General features: G+C 39.3%; 1 protein-coding gene across 4 annotated transcripts in view; it reads right to left on the bottom strand.

The window, feature by feature from the left end:
* The window catches only part of LOC126481571 (kinesin-like protein KIF21A), a 500,490-nt gene that overhangs the window by 154,456 nt on the left and 327,636 nt on the right, over nucleotides 1–18,398 (bottom strand). For 3 of the 4 annotated variants that reach the window (XM_050105427.1, XM_050105430.1, XM_050105428.1), the window contains exons 5-12: nucleotides 17,979–18,134; nucleotides 8,739–8,847; nucleotides 8,399–8,601; nucleotides 3,573–3,762; nucleotides 3,332–3,484; nucleotides 2,460–2,642; nucleotides 2,295–2,342; nucleotides 1,762–1,965 (exon numbers count right to left, since the gene is read on the bottom strand). In XM_050105427.1, coding sequence (XP_049961384.1) covers nucleotides 1,762–1,965; nucleotides 2,295–2,342; nucleotides 2,460–2,642; nucleotides 3,332–3,484; nucleotides 3,573–3,762; nucleotides 8,399–8,601; nucleotides 8,739–8,847; nucleotides 17,979–18,134 — 1,246 coding nt within the window. The remainder of the gene's footprint in view (nucleotides 1–1,761; nucleotides 1,966–2,294; nucleotides 2,343–2,459; nucleotides 2,643–3,331; nucleotides 3,485–3,572; nucleotides 3,763–8,398; nucleotides 8,602–8,738; nucleotides 8,848–17,978; nucleotides 18,135–18,398) is intronic. The other variant, XM_050105429.1, reaches the window with a different exon arrangement.

Below are 18,398 nucleotides of genomic sequence, written 5' to 3'. Positions count from 1 at the left end.
TATAGGCAAGAAAAGAAGTCTATGGAACAAAATTACGAGAAGATTGGACAGACTACTGAGACATCTGCGATGGACTATTGGAATAGTTGACCAACCTTGTGTGGGAAGGAGTTGGAAAAAGAGGAAAAATGCTAGGAACAAACCATGACTTTATAAACCAGCTCATAAAGAATACTGGGTGTAACAAAAGTATGGAACATCCAGAATGGAATAACAATAGTACAGAAAGGATAAATTATTACTCACCGCATAGAGGAGGCAATGAGTCACACACAGCCACAGTGAAAAGCATACTAGAAATATTTAAGCTTTCAGACAACATCCTTACTCAGAAGTAGAACTCTTAACATTCACACAATTTACACAACATGACTGCTGTCTCTGGCCTCTGGTGGTCCTTAGTGGCTGGAGACAGCAGCCATGCATGTGCAATGTGAGAGTGTTCTACATCTCAGGAAAGATATTGTCCATAAACATAAATATTTCTAATATGCTTTTCATTGTGCCTGTCTGTGACTCAACTCATGCTCTATGTGGTGAATAGCAATCTATCCTCTCTCTGCAATAATTACATAAAGATGAAAACACAATGAGATAGGAAAAGGTGGAGAACAGTATCAAATCACCTAAAGAATAACTCTCCCAGCACATCAGCCAATCCCAGAATAATAAGAGATGATAAGAAGCTCTTTAGAAGTATTATGATGCAACAGATGAGTGGCGCGACTTCAGCACTTGAGGCACAACTGCCTTTCATAACACACAGTAACCAGGAAATTGAAAGTCCACACAAAGGAAGAATTGATGGGATAACTGCTTGACGTGATACTTGAGAACCTCACTATGTAGGAATGCATGCTATGGTAGTGTCAAGGGAACATACTGTTATCCCACACAGTTCGTGCACTGTCAGAACAACTGTTTGCTATGCAAGTGTTGAGGGGTAAAGATAATAAAGGTTCTCATTGTTGACAAATATGATTACTCCTCATCAAGCCCTCTTCCCATAGATGCCATCCTTTTGGTGTAGGCTATAAACTCTTAGCATAGGCGCACCAGTACCTTTTAAATGAATGTCTTTGAGATGAAGACACAAGATGTATTGCCTGTACTCAAAGCCGCATTTCCTCTGTATGAATCCTGAGCCAATTTATGTTTCACTGCATGGGAGGAAGGTTAAAGTTGTCAATGTCCTATCACTGATAAGGTCATTATACACTGAGCACAATTTTGGATCGAGAATGGTTAGGGAACAAAATTGGCTGGCCTTTCAAAAGAACTGTCCCAGCATTTGCCTTAAGTGATTAAGGGAAACTATAGAAAACATGCATCTAGGTGGCCATATGGGGATTTGAATTTTCATCCTGCAGAATGTGAGTCCACATTGCTCTAAGTTTCATCCTCCCAAATGGGAGTCTGCCTTGTTCTCAGTACTTCACTGGAGTGAGGAGATGGAGGAGGAGGAGGAGGAGGAGGAGGAGGAGGAGGCTCACACGTGCCTTCCCTCTACAACACATGTATGTTGGTTTCCAACATAACCACCACCTTCAGTTTGACACACTCAATATTAGTACAATGATTTACAGGTCATCGCATAACAATTACCTTCTCTGATGGAGGTGCGTTCAGAATCATATGATACAAACTGACAAGTGATAAATCAGTAACATGAAATAACCATACACTAGTGTAATACCATTATTGATACCTTGTCCTTGTCTTCCCAATTATGAAAACATAACTTATGCTGTTTTAACTTACTGAATGAGGCTAGCACTTTATCCCGTTCTTCTTGTGTGACCCTGATACGTTCCTGCAACTGCATCATCTTGTCTTCATAGTGCTGGCGCATAGTGTGTATTCTGCGCTGTGACAGCTCTAATTCTTCTATTAGCTTCTGTTTGATGTTTATCTCTGAAGTGAGTTCTGCTAACTTAAGACCAAATTCTTCATTTTCAGCTTCTCCTATATCAAATGGAAAGAAATTGTGATACTAATAAATGATTATAATTGTTGAAGTGAAACTATGTTTCAAGTACTATTACCCTGCTTCCCACTTCATTTATTTCAAGCGTATCACGAGAAAATGTAATCAGCAATGACATAGTTAAAGCTTCCCGTCACATGCAAATATTTTTATTAAATGTACAGTGCACTAAAAATACTGATATGTGCCATTAAAAGCAACTCATTGTCACTAAAAAGAATGTGCTAAAAATTAGAGAGAACACAAAAATTAATTAGAAGTGCATAAATAGTGTACTTTTAAATTTTACTAAATCGCATATACCCACCTTTCTCTTCCGTATCAGTACTGCTGCTGTCACTTGCGTCATCATTCTCTGCTCAAAGAAATGAAAGGAACTTCAGGAATCAAAACAATGTGACAGAATTAAAGTCTTTGAAACAGTGTATACCGTTACAACTTCTTCCACTTTAAATAATATAGAACAACCTACCTTTCTCTTCACTGTCACTCTCACTATCTGCATCATCATTCCCATTTTTCTGGCCATCGTTTGATGTTTCATCATTAATTTTACTTTTTGCTAGCAATTCAATATCCTTTAACAAATCTTTCTTTGCTTCAGAAAGGAGATTATCTACAGATGTTACGTCACCAGGAGATATATCGAAGTGTCCTGGAAGAACAGAGATATGGGAAACTTAAATGAACTCCAGAATATAAAAAATAAGAATTATTTAGATTTCATACAACAGCAGTTCCTTCTCCTCCTCCTCATTCTTAGTCTTCTTCTTCTGTTTGATAATTTTTAAGACCTACTTCTTTAGTAACACTAACCCCTCCCAATCATTATGTGAATCAGTTACTGTAGATAAATTTCAAGGCAACTTTTAAGTTTCAGTGAACTTAATTACTTGCAAACAGTTTCCTCTGAAAGTCATTGATTATTCTGCTAAGTGACACAGCAGAATTTTCGTTTTTGCACTCGATTCATTTAAATTGTAAAAAGCAACTTTTTAGGTGTTTCTTTTTAGTTTTCTTTCCCAGTATAAAATTCTCAGGAAGAAAGAGTCACATATCCCTCACATCACACAGTAAATAACTCTTTGTTCTAATCTCATCATTGTAATTATCAAGGATTATGGACTGCATTTTGAGAGAGACTAAACATTATAATAAAATTTCATCACCTATACAAACAAATTTGGCTACTCTAGTTTTTCCGCCTCTAGCTCGAAGTTACATACAAGACTCCACATAGTTAGAGGAAGGACTGCATCAATTTGCATGAACTGCCGTACTGATGTTATTAACATGACATCATTTAGCAATGCTGAATGTGCAGTAGATAAGATGTTTGCCTACCTGACATGGCAACATGAGGACTCAGTGACATTTTAGGTGGTTGCCTTTTGCGGAGTTGCTGACATATGGCTTCAGATTCCAACAATTTTGCTCTCAGGTCCTCTATCTCTTTAAGATAACCCTGTATCATTTCTGTGATGTCTGAAGTTTCACCTGTACATAAATAATATGAAATTTACTTTTACAGCATGAGCACATATAATAGGCTTTACAGTCACCACTTATTGGTTCCAGTTCATACCTGAGCCAACCCAAGATCCCACAGCTCTCTCAGCCAAAAGCTGTGTGTTCTTGTTGCTGAGAGCATCTATTGTTTCCTGCATGGCTTTCACTCTGGTTCTCAGATTGTTGATCTCACTTTGTAACATTATATTTTCATGGTACATATCATTTACAGATTCAACACCATCTTCACCAACAATTCTTTTCCCCTGAAAATTTATAGTTAATTTAAATATGGATTCTCTGCATTGTACAGAAGCAATTATAGCGAGAATTTTCTACAACTTACCGAGTACACTGTATTTTGCTCTCACATCCTGTCTTTTATTAAATAAGTTAACCTTTAGGATTCTGATGCCTACGCATATTATAAAACATTATTATAAGAGTCACTGATGCTACCTTCATGAAGCTGCAGCAGTTATTGCCCAATTTATACATCTAACTGATGATGTTTCAACTGCAAACATTGTTTAGGGAAGTTTAATTATGGTTTTATCAAAAACCAGAAGGTCATTGGCATACTTCTTATTGAAATAATTTGCATGATTTGTTTGCAAGTATGGGTACATATCAGTCCTTTACAGATTACTGAACAGCACACTGGCTTAAAATGAATAAGAATGTACCAAATAATAATTCATATGAAAAAACTACAATAAGGGTATTGTTAGCAACAGAGTCCTACAATTGTGGGGGGGGGGGGGGAGGGGGGGGGGAAGTAACTGATACAGACATGGAACCAAGATATTGAGTTTTATTATGATTCAGAGATATTTCAAAATCTTTCTTTTGTACAGTGGAAGATTACAGGTTGGTACTAACACTTCATATATCGTTGGATAGGAAATATATAATAGTAGCATTTAAATAAGTCAATAACTCACATTCTAGCATAGAATTCTTCTGTTCTAGCATAGAATTCTTCTGTTACTTTCTCTCTCATAGCTGTAATTACAATGTTTGTGTCATCTACAAATTATAATGCCGAAATCATCTTGTCCTTACCGAATTACTTATTCACTTCATCGTTCATTTGCTTGCTCAAAATAATCACAAATCTTTTTTCAACAACAATCAAAGACAGCAGACCCTCATTTCATTCTCATTGCAGGTGGACACCTCTTGTCCTGGGGTCTGAGTGTCCTGCCCCTCCTTTTTAATATCTCCACTCTACTCCTCTCCCTTCCCCAAGGACGGAAATAATAGTTCCAAAAGCTAAGATAGTGTCATCTCTTTTACTTTCATGTGTATATTTATCAGCAGTATTAAACAGTTGCCTCCTTAAGGCAAGTACTGGCCAGAAATTTTCCTATTTTCCCATAGCCATTGTTTATTAATGAATGAGAGTTAACTTATTAGTCAGTAATACTACTTATTTAACTTCGCACACACTTTATTATTCTTTTAAGGTTCATGTGTCAGCACTCTTTAATTAAAAAACTTAGCTGTGTAATAGAAACAGTTGTCCAGAAGAATAGTTTTAGCCTTGACTAAAAATATCTGCATTGCTAAAGGCCAGATATTTTAGGTTTTTGGACAATAATGATCTTTGTGGCTGCTGGCTGCATACTGGACTGCTTCCTGTTCCACTTATAGCTGCAGTAAGGAGGAAAGTAATTTTTTCATAGTGTTGAAGCTGTGGATACTTCTCAAACTATGTGGATTTACTCTACATCCCCCCCCCCCCACACACACACACACACATACACACAGGTGAAGGATTAGTCAGAACGCATAAACCTTGAAGAGCCATCTCCAAGATGACTGTCAATATATATAACATATTATCCTCACTGCTCACTTTCCTGCAATCAATACTTTCTTTTTAAGTGTGTGTCACCCCAGAAAATTGTCCCATTGAGAGATTAATGAATGGAAATATGCAAGATTTATATATAAGTCTGCTCATTTATGAGGCTGCTATAACTGAAGATAAAATCTTCTACATAATTAGATGTTCCTCTTCAATTCTCTTCTTCAGAATCAACATTTCAATTCACTTATCCTGTAGAATATTACAGCAGAGGAACTGAGTGGGTAAAAGGTAGTAACGCGGGGGGTTGCTGGTTTGAGAAGGATGATAAGATCGGGTTGGTTTTCAGGTTACAGACAGCTGTGTGTTCCATAGAAGTGATGTTGGACAAACTGGGGAGGGATTTAGGAAAGAAAAATAAGGCCAGGTTGGAAGTGAGGAATTCCTGGAAGATAACTAGGGGATGACTACATGGAAGGGGAGGTGGATCACAGTTTGAAGGAGGTTGGAACCGCTTTAAAAAAAAGGTTCTATGTGGACTATTGTCAGTGGGTTGCATGGTGAAAAAACATTTGCACTATAGAGAATGAGTAAAGTAAAGAAGTTCTTTTACAAGTCCGGTATGGCTGAACTCAGCTTAAGGGCTACGGGTGAGGCCTTTAGAAAGAACTGAGACTTCTGCAAACATCTGTGGTTTGGCAGAAAGGTTGACAACTATGTTATGGGACGATTTTTTTTTTAAGAAAAGTGTGTTTCGTGGAGGCAGGAGGAAGTTTATGGCAATATGGAAGGTGGATAAGTTAGTAGGGTTTGTTCGGAGAATTATGAAGATTGACGAGGGGGTTGGATCTGAGTGGCAGGCTCTTCCTTGGGTATAGATAATCCCATGCGTGGGTAAGACGGGAGTAGCTGGGTCAGTTTCCTCAGATGGTGCTGGGAATGCTGTTCCAACTGTTTAAGGGCAAGAGAATCTATTGCAGCAACAGAATTCGGCAATCCCCCAGTCCTATACCTCCACGAACTCACCTTACCTTTTTCCTCCTCTCTTCTGTCCACACCACTCCTTTCCCATATGGATCGTGTACTGCCTTCTCCAACTGCTCTTCCTATCCCTCCCTTCCAAGCAGGCGCACACACACTCCCTCCCTCCCCCCCCTTCCTCCTCCTCCCCCCCCCCCCCCAATCAGTTTCAGTTTCATAGCTACTGCGAGCATGTATGTTTTTAAGTGGGTGGTTGTGTGCGAGAATGTTTGTACTCTTACTAGAAAAAGAGCAAGAACTCTAAAGCTAGTGTCAAGTGTTTTCTATTGTGTGTTTCTGCGCACCATGCACCAGTCCTCCATAGTTAAGTGGTTGTCTTTCCCTTATTTCATAGATTTAAACAAACAGTTATAAATTATTTACAGAATAACCTGAATGAGGATGATAAAACAAAGCTTTTTTTCATCTGTACACAAACAATTATTGTCAGCACGAGTGAATTTCCCATTATCCTATCAATCCGTATGCTTGTTTAGTGACATTTTGTTAACTTACTGTGTTTAAGTCTGTCATTTGACTAATGTAGGATTACAGCTCCAGGGTGAATAATGTTGTAATGTTCACTAGGTTTTCAGCAGTTCTGATTATGGCATATAAAACTGAATAAAGCCAGTTATTATAGCTATGCTCAAAATTGAATAACGTGTCATGGGATTGCTAATAAACCACTAGTATTTGTTGTATATATCTGAACGGTATGAATGTTGTAGTATGCCTTATCTCATGAATAGTAGTCATGTTTTAAGTTGAAGTACTGAGTTAGCCAGTGGTCACATGGTCAAGTCTTTAAATAGATAGCCAGGGTACATCTCAGGGTCTTTCGTCTTCCGGTCAGTGAGGTTGGATTTGGTAAGGAATTGTTTGGCCAGAGTTCTTGGCACTTAGTGTTACTCAGACTTAAAAATATTTTGGATATCTGGAAGTTCAGGACATATAATTCTATCAGTGTGCACCAGTTCAGGACTTAGATATATTTATGGACTCTTGAGTGCGAGTGGTCATAGACATCATTGTATGTTATCTTGAATCTGAACCATCCTTAGCAACAAGCTATCTGAGAGCACCATTTGAATATATTTCTGTGAGATCTGAATGAACAAAAAATCAAAGATTAATCCTTTGGTAGTAGCCCACATTACCATCCTACAGGATCCTAATCTTAATGTTTCCCTTTTAACAATGTCAATCAGTATACTGATTTTAATTATACCACTATTTGTCATTGATAACTAAGATGCCTGATGAATGATCCATGCTTCTACAAGGACTTGAAACAACCGAGATGACCAAACTTTTTTGATCAGAAGAACCATATTCAAATGTAAGGTCAAGTGCTCACCCCTGATGGTTAGGTAGCGACGAATTGATTCTGACTGGCAAATAATTTCCCATTATCATCACTTGAGCCCCCACTGAAGTTGCAAAAGATGCAGTCGAGAAACTATGTCAAGATGCTGACTTGTTTGTTTTCCAGAAGTAACAATTGTTTCTGAAACTAGCAATTATACAAGGAGTAAAAGTTGCTGAACATAGTTGTTTGAGGAGCTCAGTAGTATTTTCCTTGATTTCAAGTCATCATTAGTATGTACACCTAAACATTTCTAGCACTCTCACTCATATGCTATATTAATTGTTGGTGGTGTTTTATTTCTTTTACGCAATTTAATATAGTATTTTTCCCAATAATTCTAAAAAACATATTCTTAGCATTTTCTCCTGTCGCTTTCTCTCTGACAGACTTGTGGTTGTCTACAAATTATATTGCTTATGTCATTTCCTCCTCAGTCAGTCATTCAAAATCATCAGAAGTCACTTTTCTCTGCAAGTCACAATTTTTCAAATATTATATCAAATTTTGCAACAGCATATATCCCAAAACAGGATACAAAAATAAATTGTGATAAATTTCATTCAAGAATTATGATTAACACTTACTTTTAATGCAGCAATCTGTTTCAGAAGTCAGGCTTTCACAAGCATGCATAAAGCTCATTATGTTACACTTTTCTCCAAAACACTATTAACAAGAATAAAACACCCTTACAAACCTGTTTGTATTCCAACAGTTCTAGCTGCAGTTGCTGTATTTCCTGCCGCAGTAGTACTATTGTTCGTGATGACTTATCTTGATTAATAACAACCCTATTTTTAATGTTCCTTGCTCTATTTGCATAATTCAGTGTGTTTAGTGTTTCCATAAAGTCTCTGTCACTTGGTGAGACACAAGCAATCATAACTGTCCGGCTGTTACCTAGAAGATAAAATACATTTTTTTATATATATTTACTATGTACACAACTAACACTGAGAAGAAATGAACTTTCACCCTGTCCACAGCCAGAAAAATAGATAACCATCATTAATTATGGAGCTTTCATGTTGCCTTACCTCCAAGTGAATCTTGCAGTAACCTTGTGAGCTTGGAATCTCTATATGGTACATGTGTGACTTTCCTCGATTTATCTCCAAGAGCAGATATCACATTGCCTAAAGCAAGCTGGGGAAAAATAATGGTGTAAAGCTGGATTTAATACTCAAAAACGAAAAATATAATATGTAATACTAGGGTTATTTACACGAGGCCATGCGCACGCACACACACACACACACACACACACACACACACACACACACACACACACACACACACACACACACACACAGAGAGAGAGAGAGAGAGAGAGAGAGAGAGAGAGAGAGAGAGAGAGAGAGAGAGAGAGAGAGAGAGTCACTTTATTGAAGATACAAATATACTGTCTTGTTCCAATGACTTAGGTCAATGTTTTACAAAATAATGTTTAACATAGATGGTAGTAATTAGTTTTTTGAATGGTAATTACAATAATAATAAAAGTAAACAATGCATGTCTGTATGATGTGGCTCTATACCAAACTACTTTATAGACAAAATGTGAAAATTTCGGAGATCCTATCTCGAGTCCCAGCCAGACACATAATTGTAATATGTCAAAAATTTCATTTTGTTCATTGCTATGTCAGGTAACTGTATTTTTTAGAATTACTGAATACTGCTATCATTAAAAACCACCTACAGCATGCCCGCCTGGCAAGATATAAAATGCAGAGGTTGCAGTTCAATTAGACAGGTGGACATGGAGTGGGCATTGTGTCAGGCTGGGTGGTTACAGTGAGAAAGAAGCATTAAGCAGGACAAGGGGCTAGGAATGGGTGGCAACTGACTGAGGAAGGTAGTGGGTGTGCAAGGTAAGAACATGGGAGAATGGTGTGGTAGCTGCATAGGCTTGGTATGTGACAGAGAGGTACTGAAGCCAGTGGGGTTTGGCACATGATGAGTATGACATGGAGGACTGGATTGGCAGGAGGTGACAGGACAGAAGGAGGGGACACTGTTGGGTGAAGAAAGTGGGGACAGTGGGTTAACAGAGGCTGAGGCCACGAGGATTATGGGAATGAAGGGTGTGTTGCAAGTATAATGCCCATCCATGTGTTCAAAAATGCTGATGTTTGAGGGAAGGGTCCAGACTGCACAGACTTCAGAACAGTAACTGAACTCTTAGCATGTTTTGTTCAACAGAGTTGACATTAGGTGACAAGGTGGGTTGCTTCTTTGCAGCTGATTATTGGGGGTTGGTATAATCCACTGCGAAGGAGCACAACTCTTATCGACCAACTTCATTCCACACTGGAACAGCTGAACCACATCCTTGTGCATGACTTTGATTATTTATCACCGTGACCTGGAATGAGGGACATCCTATCCGAGATCCACCACACCTCTCCCACAGTGGTATTCCATTGCCCACTCAACCCACACAACATCAACATCCTGATCCATCCCTATGCCAGTTTCACTCCCAACTCACTGCTACAGGTGTCTCATTGAAAGATCCACGTAGTTTTAAATGCTTGATCTACTCACCCTGAACAACCTACTCCAGTCCTGTCACAAACTCACCCATCAGAGGCAGGTCCACCTGTGAAAGCATATGTGAAATCAACTGCACGGCAATCACTGCACAGCATTTTTACCATCCAGTGGCACAACATGGCACAATGCAAAAAACATACTGGATTTCAATTGCTACTTCACAACCGATGCTATCTGGATCCTTCCCTATAACAACAGCTTTTAAGAGCTACTTAAATCCAAGATATTCTTGCAACACATTCTTCGCTTCCATAGTTCTCCTGACCCCAAATTCCATCCTATATCTACATCCAAACTCTGCAAGATAGGATATAGTGCTTGGCACAGGGTACCCTGTACCACTACAAATCATTTATTTCCCTGTTCCACTTGCAAATAGTGTGATGGAAATACAACAATTTAAGTGTCTATGTTCAACTCCCAATTTCTCTCATCTAATCTTTATGGTCCTTATACAAAATAATGTAGGACGGCAGCAGTAGACTCTTCCAGGAGTCAGCTTTAAATACTGGTTCTCTAAATTTTCTCAATAGCATTCCTTGAAAAGGATATCGCTTTCTCTACATGGATTCCCAATTAGGCTCTTGAAGCATCTCCATAACACTTGCATGCTGACTGAAGCTACTGGTAACAAAACTAGCAGCTCACCTTCCAACAAACCAACGTCTACCATCTGCCTTCCCCACTACAATCCTCACACACTTGTTCCACTCCATATCGCTTTGCAATGTTTTGTCTACACATTTAATTGCCATGATTGTGTCAAGTAGCACACTACTAATGCTGTATTCAAACATTATGAGCTTGTTTCTCCTAGTAATCTGCATGAACTGACGTTTTTCTACTTTTACAGCTAGCTTCCATTCATCACACCATCTAGAAATGTTGTTCAAGACATCTTGTATCATCCTACAGTCACTTAACTACAACAGCTTCCCATACATCACAGCACTATCAACAAATAGCCACAGACTGCAGATCACCCTGTCCATCAGATCATTTATGTATGTATAAAATAAAAGTGCTCCTACCACACTTTCCTGAGACACTCTGATGATACCCTTGTAACTGATGAACACTTGCTGTTGAGGACAATGTTCTGGATTCTATTACTTAAAAAGTCTTCCGGCCATTTGAATATCTGGGAACCTATTCCACATGCTCGTACCTTCATTAACAGTTTACAGTGGAGGACTGTGTCAAACTAGAAATTTGGAATCCGCACATTTCCCTTTATCCATGGTTTGCAGGATATCATTTGAGATAAGGGGAAGTTGAGTTTCGCAGGAGCAGTGCTTTCTGAAACCATTTGTGGACAGAAACTTTTCCATCTCAAGGAAATTCGCATTCAAGAAATCTGCAGTAAACTGATGTTAAGGATATTGGTCTGCAATTTGAAGGTCAGTTCTTTTACCCTTCTTATATACAGGAGTCACTTGCACTTTTCGCCATTGCTTGGGGCTTTGTGCTGGGTGAGATATTTATGATAAATGCAAGCTAAGTAACGGGACAGTGCAGTGGAGTACTCTTTGTAAAACAGAACTGGGATTCCATCCAGACCTGGAGACTTTATTTTTTACAACTCTTTCAGTTGCCTATTACTATGTCCTCCACACGGGAGTCTGTAAGATGATCAAATGACGGTATGTTTGTACGATCCTTCTGCATTAAATGTTTAGCTTTCTTTTTGCAATCTTCTATTGCTACACCAGACTGGTCAACAAGTGACTGGATAGAAGCCTGCAACCTGCTTAGCAATTTTATATAGGACCAAAATTTTCTCAGATCCTCAGCAAGATCTTTTGCTACAGTATCACAGTGGTAGCAATTGTAAGATTCACACTTCACACATCACTCTTTTTACAAGTCCATGAATCTCTACTAATCATCTTTTGTGTATTCTCTTTTGAATCTGGAGTGTAACAGTCTTTGCTTCCTCAGAACTTTCAGAATTTTGTTATTAAACCATGGTGGTTCTTTTCTGTCCTTAATCTGTCACTCAGCACATACCGGTACCTCTCCAGAGTGCGTTTTACACTCTGTTTAAACTTCACCCATAATTTGTCAACATCCATCATACTGGGACTAAATGATGTCCATGCATTGTCTAAATGGGATGCTAACAACTGCTTACCTGCTCTCTCTAGCAAAAATACTCTCCCAGCCTTCCTGACTGATTTATTATCTTTAGTAGCCATTGTCACTATGATGACATTGTGATCACAAATCCCTGTCTCCATACTGACATCACTCATAACATCAAGTCTGTTTGCAGTGTCAAGGTTAGGATATACTCATTGTGTGCAGTCTCTCTAACTAGCTGCTCACGATAGTTTCCAAAAAATTTGTTCAAAAGTACTTCACAAGACTGCTTGCTCATACCTGTTGCAATGAACCCATAGGTGTCTGATTCTATACTCTGTAGGTTTAAGCCACCTCCAACTAATATTGCATGATCTGGGTACTTCCATACTACTGAGTTTTCTTTGATACCAAGGCAATCGTGCACAAAGAACTCATCCCACCCAACCAAACAGTGAATTCCGCGTACTACTGTGAGACTTTGCAACGGATCCATGAAAACGTACAGCGATGACAGCCCAAACTTTGGCATCAAGGGAACTTGCTGCTGCATCACGACAACACGCCCTGTCACACGTCCTTGCTCACCAGGACCTTTTTGGCAAAAAACAACATGTCGGTTGTACCCCACCCACCGTACTCGCCAGATTTGGCACCTTGCGACTTTGTGCTATTCCCAACACTGAAACTCAAGTTGAAAGTCCATCAGTTCGACACTCTAGAGAGGATTCAAGAAGCATCGCTGGCGGTGATAAACACCCTCAAGAACAGGACTTCCATAAAATGTTTCACCAGTGGCAGAAGCACTGGGACAGTGCGTTCATGTGGATAGGAACTATCCGAGGGTGATAGTGACCATTAGTCCAAAGGTAAGGTTTTCAAAAGGTGATTGCACCAGTCCTGAATATTTCGGATAGCACCTCATACTTGTCTAGATAACTTCACGGCCACACTCAAATTCGACCTCAATAAAGAGAATATTTTTGTTGATCTCAATGAACACTCTCCCCCTCCCTCCCTCCCTCCCTCCTCCTCCTCTACGGGATCTAATCTGTCTTTCCAATATACATTCCATGATTTGCTAAATATTTTGTAATTTTCTACTTCAGGTCTCGGGCATCTCTCAGTCCCAAGAACAATCTGAAAGTGAGTAATTTACTGGAAGCCAGTAAATTCTGGAACTTTGTTACTCCTCAACCCAACAGATTCCCCCTCACTCTGTACTGTTCCGCCATGCCAGCCTACGCCTCCATGCATCCTCATGGTGCGTTGAACATCACTGGCTCTAGTACCCATGTGCCACATGCCTAGCCCATGCACCTGCCAACCCAACCCAAACCACCTTCCCTCCCATCTTGCACCCTTGGTACCTCCCTCCAAGCCATTAGCCACCAGTCACCAATCCCATCTCCTGCTTCCTACTTCTTTCTTCCTCCACTCAACTCATTCAACACCATCTCCACCCCCAGCACACCTGCTGAACTGCAACCTCAGCACTGTCCGTTCACCCAGCACAATGCAGACGCACCTCTCGACAACTCAACACCTATGTTAAATAGCTACATCCTGCCAGATATTTCCCACAGTTTTTATATATATGTGGGTTCATGCACGATGGAGCTCCAGCACATTTCTGTCGAAGTGTTCGTACACTTCTCAACAACAGATTCAGTGACCGATGGAGTTCTAAGAGGCGGACCAATTCCATGGTCTCCACGCTCTCCTGACCTCAACCCTCTTGACTTTCATTTGTGGGGGCATTTGAAAGCTCTTGTCTACGCAACCCCGGTACCAAATGTAGAAACTCTTTGTGCTCGTATTTTGGACGGCTGTGATACAATACGCCATTCTCCAGGGCTGCATCAGCGCATCAGGGATTCCATGCGACGGAGGGTGGATGCATGTATCCTCGCTAACGGAGGACATTTTGAACATTTCCTGTAACAAAGTGTTTGAAGTAACGCTGGTATATTCTGTTGCTGTGTGTTTCCATTCCATGATAAATGTGATTTGAAGAGAAGTAATAAAATGAGCTCTAACATGGAAAGTAAGCATTTCCGGACACATGTCCACATAACATATTTTCTTTCTTTGTGTATGAGGAATGTTTCCTGAAAGTTTGGCCGTACCTTTTTGTAACACCCTGTATATTATCACCTTTGTGAATTGCTCCCTTGCAGGATGGATGGAGATTTTTATATATATATATATATATATATATATATATATATATATATATATATATATATATATATATATATAAGTTATAATAGAGGCAAACATTCCACGTAGGAAAAATATATCTAAAAACAGAGATGATGTGACTTACCAAATGAAAGTGCTGGCAGGTCGACAGACACACAAACAAACACAAACATACACACAAAATTCAAGCTTTCGCAACAAACTGTTGCCTCATCAGGAAAGAGGGAAGGAGAGGGAAAGACGAAAGGATGTGGGTTTTAAGGGAGAGGGTAAGGAGTCATTCCAATCCCGGGAGCGGAAAGACTTACCTTAGGGGGAAAAAAGGATGGGTATACACTCGCGCGCGCGCACACACACACACATATCCATCCATACATATACAGAAACAAGCAGACATATATATAGTTGTTGTTGTTGTTGTGGTCTTCAGTCCTGAGACTGGTTTGATGCAGCTCTCCATGCTACTCTATCCTGTGCAAGCTTTTTCATCTCCCAGTACCTACTGCAACCTACATCCTTCTGAATCTGCTTAGTGTATTCATCTCTTGGTCTCCCTCTACGATTTTTACCCTCCACGCTGCCCTCCAATACTAAATTGGTGATCCCTTGATGCCTCAGAACATGTCCTACCAACCGATCCCATCTTCTGGTCAAGTTGTGCCACAAACTTCTCTTCTCCCCAATCCTATTCAATACTTCCTCATTAGTTATGTGATCTACCCATCAAATCTTCAGCATTCTTCTGTAGCACCACATTTCGAAAGCTTCTATTCTCTTCTTGTCCAAACTATTTATCGTCCATGTTTCACTTCCATACATGGCTACACTCCATATGAATACTTTCAGAAATGACTTCCTGACACTTAAATCAATACTGGATGTTAACAAATTTCTCTTCTTCAGAAACGCTTTCCTTGCCATTGCCAGCCTACATTTTATATCCTCTCTACTTCGACCATCATCAGTTATTTTGCTCCCCAAATAGCAAAACTCCTTTACTACTTTAAGTGCCTCATTTCCTAATCTAATTCCCTCAGCATCACCCGACTTAATTAGACTACATTCCATTATCCTTGTTTTGCTTTTGTTGATGTTCATCTTATATCCTCCTTTCAAGACACTGTCCATTCCATTCAACTGCTCTTCCGAGTCCTTTGCTGTCTCTGACAGAATTACAATGTCATCGGCGAACCTCAAAGTTTTTATTTCTTCTCCATGAATTTTAATACCTACTCCGAATTTTTCTTTTGTTTCCTTTACTGCTTGCTCAATATACAGATTGAACAACATCGGGGAGAGGCTACAACCCTGTCTTACTCCCTTCCCAACCACTGCTTCCCTTTCATGCCCCTCGACTCTTATAACTGCCATCTGGTTTCTGTACAAATTGTAAATAGCCTTTCTCTCCGCGTATTTTACCCCTGCCACCTTTAGAATTTGAAAGAGAGTATTCCAGTCAACATTGTCAAAAGCTTTCTCTAAGTCTACAAATGCTAGAAACATAGGTTTGCCTTTCCTTAATCTTTCTTCTAAGATAAGTCGTAAGGTCATTATTGCCTCACGTGTTCCAGTGTTTCTACGGAATCCAAACTGATCTTCCCCGAGGTTGGCTTCTACTAGTTTTTCCATTCGTCTGTAAAGAATTTGTGTTAGTATTTTGCAGCTGTGACTTATTAAGCTGATAGTTCGGTAATTTTCACATTTGTCAACACCTGCTTTCTTTGGGATTAGAATTATTATATTCTTCTTGAAGTCTGAGGGTATTTCGCCTGTTTCATACATCTTGCTCACCAGATGGTAGAGTTTTGTCAGGACTGGCTCTCCCACGGCCGTCAGTAGTTCCAATGGAATATTGTCTACTCCGGGGGCCTTGTTTCGGCTCAGGTCTTTCAATGCCCTGTCAAACTCTTCACGCAGTATCGTATCTCCCATTTCATCTTCATCTACATCCTCTTCCATTTCCATAATATTGTCCTCAAGTACATCGCCCTTGTATAGACCCTCTATATACTCCTTCCACCTTTCTGCTTTCCCTTCTTTGCTTAGAACTGGGTTTCCATCTGAGCTCTTGATATTCATACAAGTCGTTCTCTTATCTCCAAAGGTCTCTTTAATTTTCCTGTAGGCAGTATCTATCTTACCCCTAGTGAGATAGGCCTCTACATCCTTACATTTGTCCTCTAGCCATCCCTGCTTAGCCATTTTGCACTTCCTGTCGATCTCATTTTTGAGACGTTTGTATTCCTTTTTGCCTGTTTCACTTACTGCATTTTTATATTTTCTCCTTTCATCAATTAAATTCAATATTTCTTCTGTTACCCAAGGATTTCTACTAGCCCTCGTCTTTTTACCTACTTGATCCTCTGCTGCCTTCACTACTTCATCCCTCAAAGCTACCCATTCTTCTTCTACTGTATTTATTTCCCCCATTCCTGTCGATTGCTCCCTTATGCTCTCCCTGAAACTCTGTACAACCTCTGGTTGTTTCAGTTCATCCAGGTCCCAACTCCTTAAATTCCCACCTTTTTGCAGTTTCTTCAGTTTTAATCTGCAGTTCATAACCAATAGATTGTGGTCAGAGTCCACATCTGCCCCTGGAAATGTCTTACAATTTAAAACCTGGTTCCTAAATCTCTGTCTTACCATTATATAATCTATCTGATACCTTTTAGTATCTCCAGGGTTCTTCCATGTATACAACCTTCTTTCATGATTCTTAAACCAAGTGTTAGTTATGATTATGTTGTGCTCTGTGCAAAATTCTACCAGGCGGCTTCCTCTTTCATTTCTGTCCCCCGATCCATATTCACCTACTATGTTTCCTTCTCTCCCTTTTCCTACACTCGAATTCCAGTCACCCATGACTATTAAATTTTCGTCTCCCTTCACAATCTGAATAATTTCTTTTATTTCATCATACATTTCTTCAATTTCTTCGTCATCTGCAGAGCTAGTTGGCATATAAACTTGTACTACTGCAATAGGTGTGGGCTTCGTATCTATCTTGGCCACAATAATGCATTCACTATGCTGTTTGTAGTAGCTTTCCCGCATTCCTATTTTCCTATTCATTATTAAACCTACTCCTGCATTACCCCTATTTGATTTTGTGTTTATAACCCTGTAGTCACCTGACCAGAAGTCTTGTTCCTCCTGCCACCGAACTTCACTGATTCCCACTATATCTAACTTCAACCTATCCATTTCCCTTTTTAAATTTTCTAACCTACCTGCCCGATTAAGGGATCTGACATTCCACGTTCCGATATATATATATATATATAATATTGCAAGTTTGTATAATGTTTTTCAATATTGCAAGTTAATATAATGTTTTTCAATAAACTGTTTTGTCTCTCTAACATCAGTGTGTTCAAGGACTCTTAATAACTACGGTATATATAAAATGTTACAATTTATTCATTACTCACGAGTCCACAGTTGATTGATATCCCTTCTCTAGCTCTTTCTCCAGTGGCACCAGTTCTTTTCAGACGTTCTGAACCAGCCAGATCCACAAAATGAAATTTGGCTGTTAATGTCTCGAACTCTTTTCCACCGTCTGTTGGATTTTCATCATCATCTGTCTAAAGTTCAGAATATTAGAGTTTACAGATGTATCAAAGAATAATAATCCATATAACCTCAGACTATCTTCATATAGTTGTATAATTAACCTTTACACAAATAAAACTGCTTTGCTCTATTTTTTTAATTACTCTTTAAGGCAAGCAGTTACTTATTAGAATTTGTCTATACAATGTTTTGATGTTTATAATAATAGATCCAAATTTTATGAATATATCTAGCAGTAGCAGTGAAAGATAAGCATTCAGTGGAGGTGAATTAAA

This window comes from Schistocerca serialis, chromosome 5 (assembly GCF_023864345.2).
Source record: "Schistocerca serialis cubense isolate TAMUIC-IGC-003099 chromosome 5, iqSchSeri2.2, whole genome shotgun sequence".
Taxonomy (NCBI): Eukaryota; Metazoa; Arthropoda; class Insecta; order Orthoptera; family Acrididae; genus Schistocerca; species Schistocerca serialis.
The sequence above is the reverse complement of the archived record's forward strand: the minus strand, read 5'-3'. Positions and strand labels throughout refer to the sequence as shown.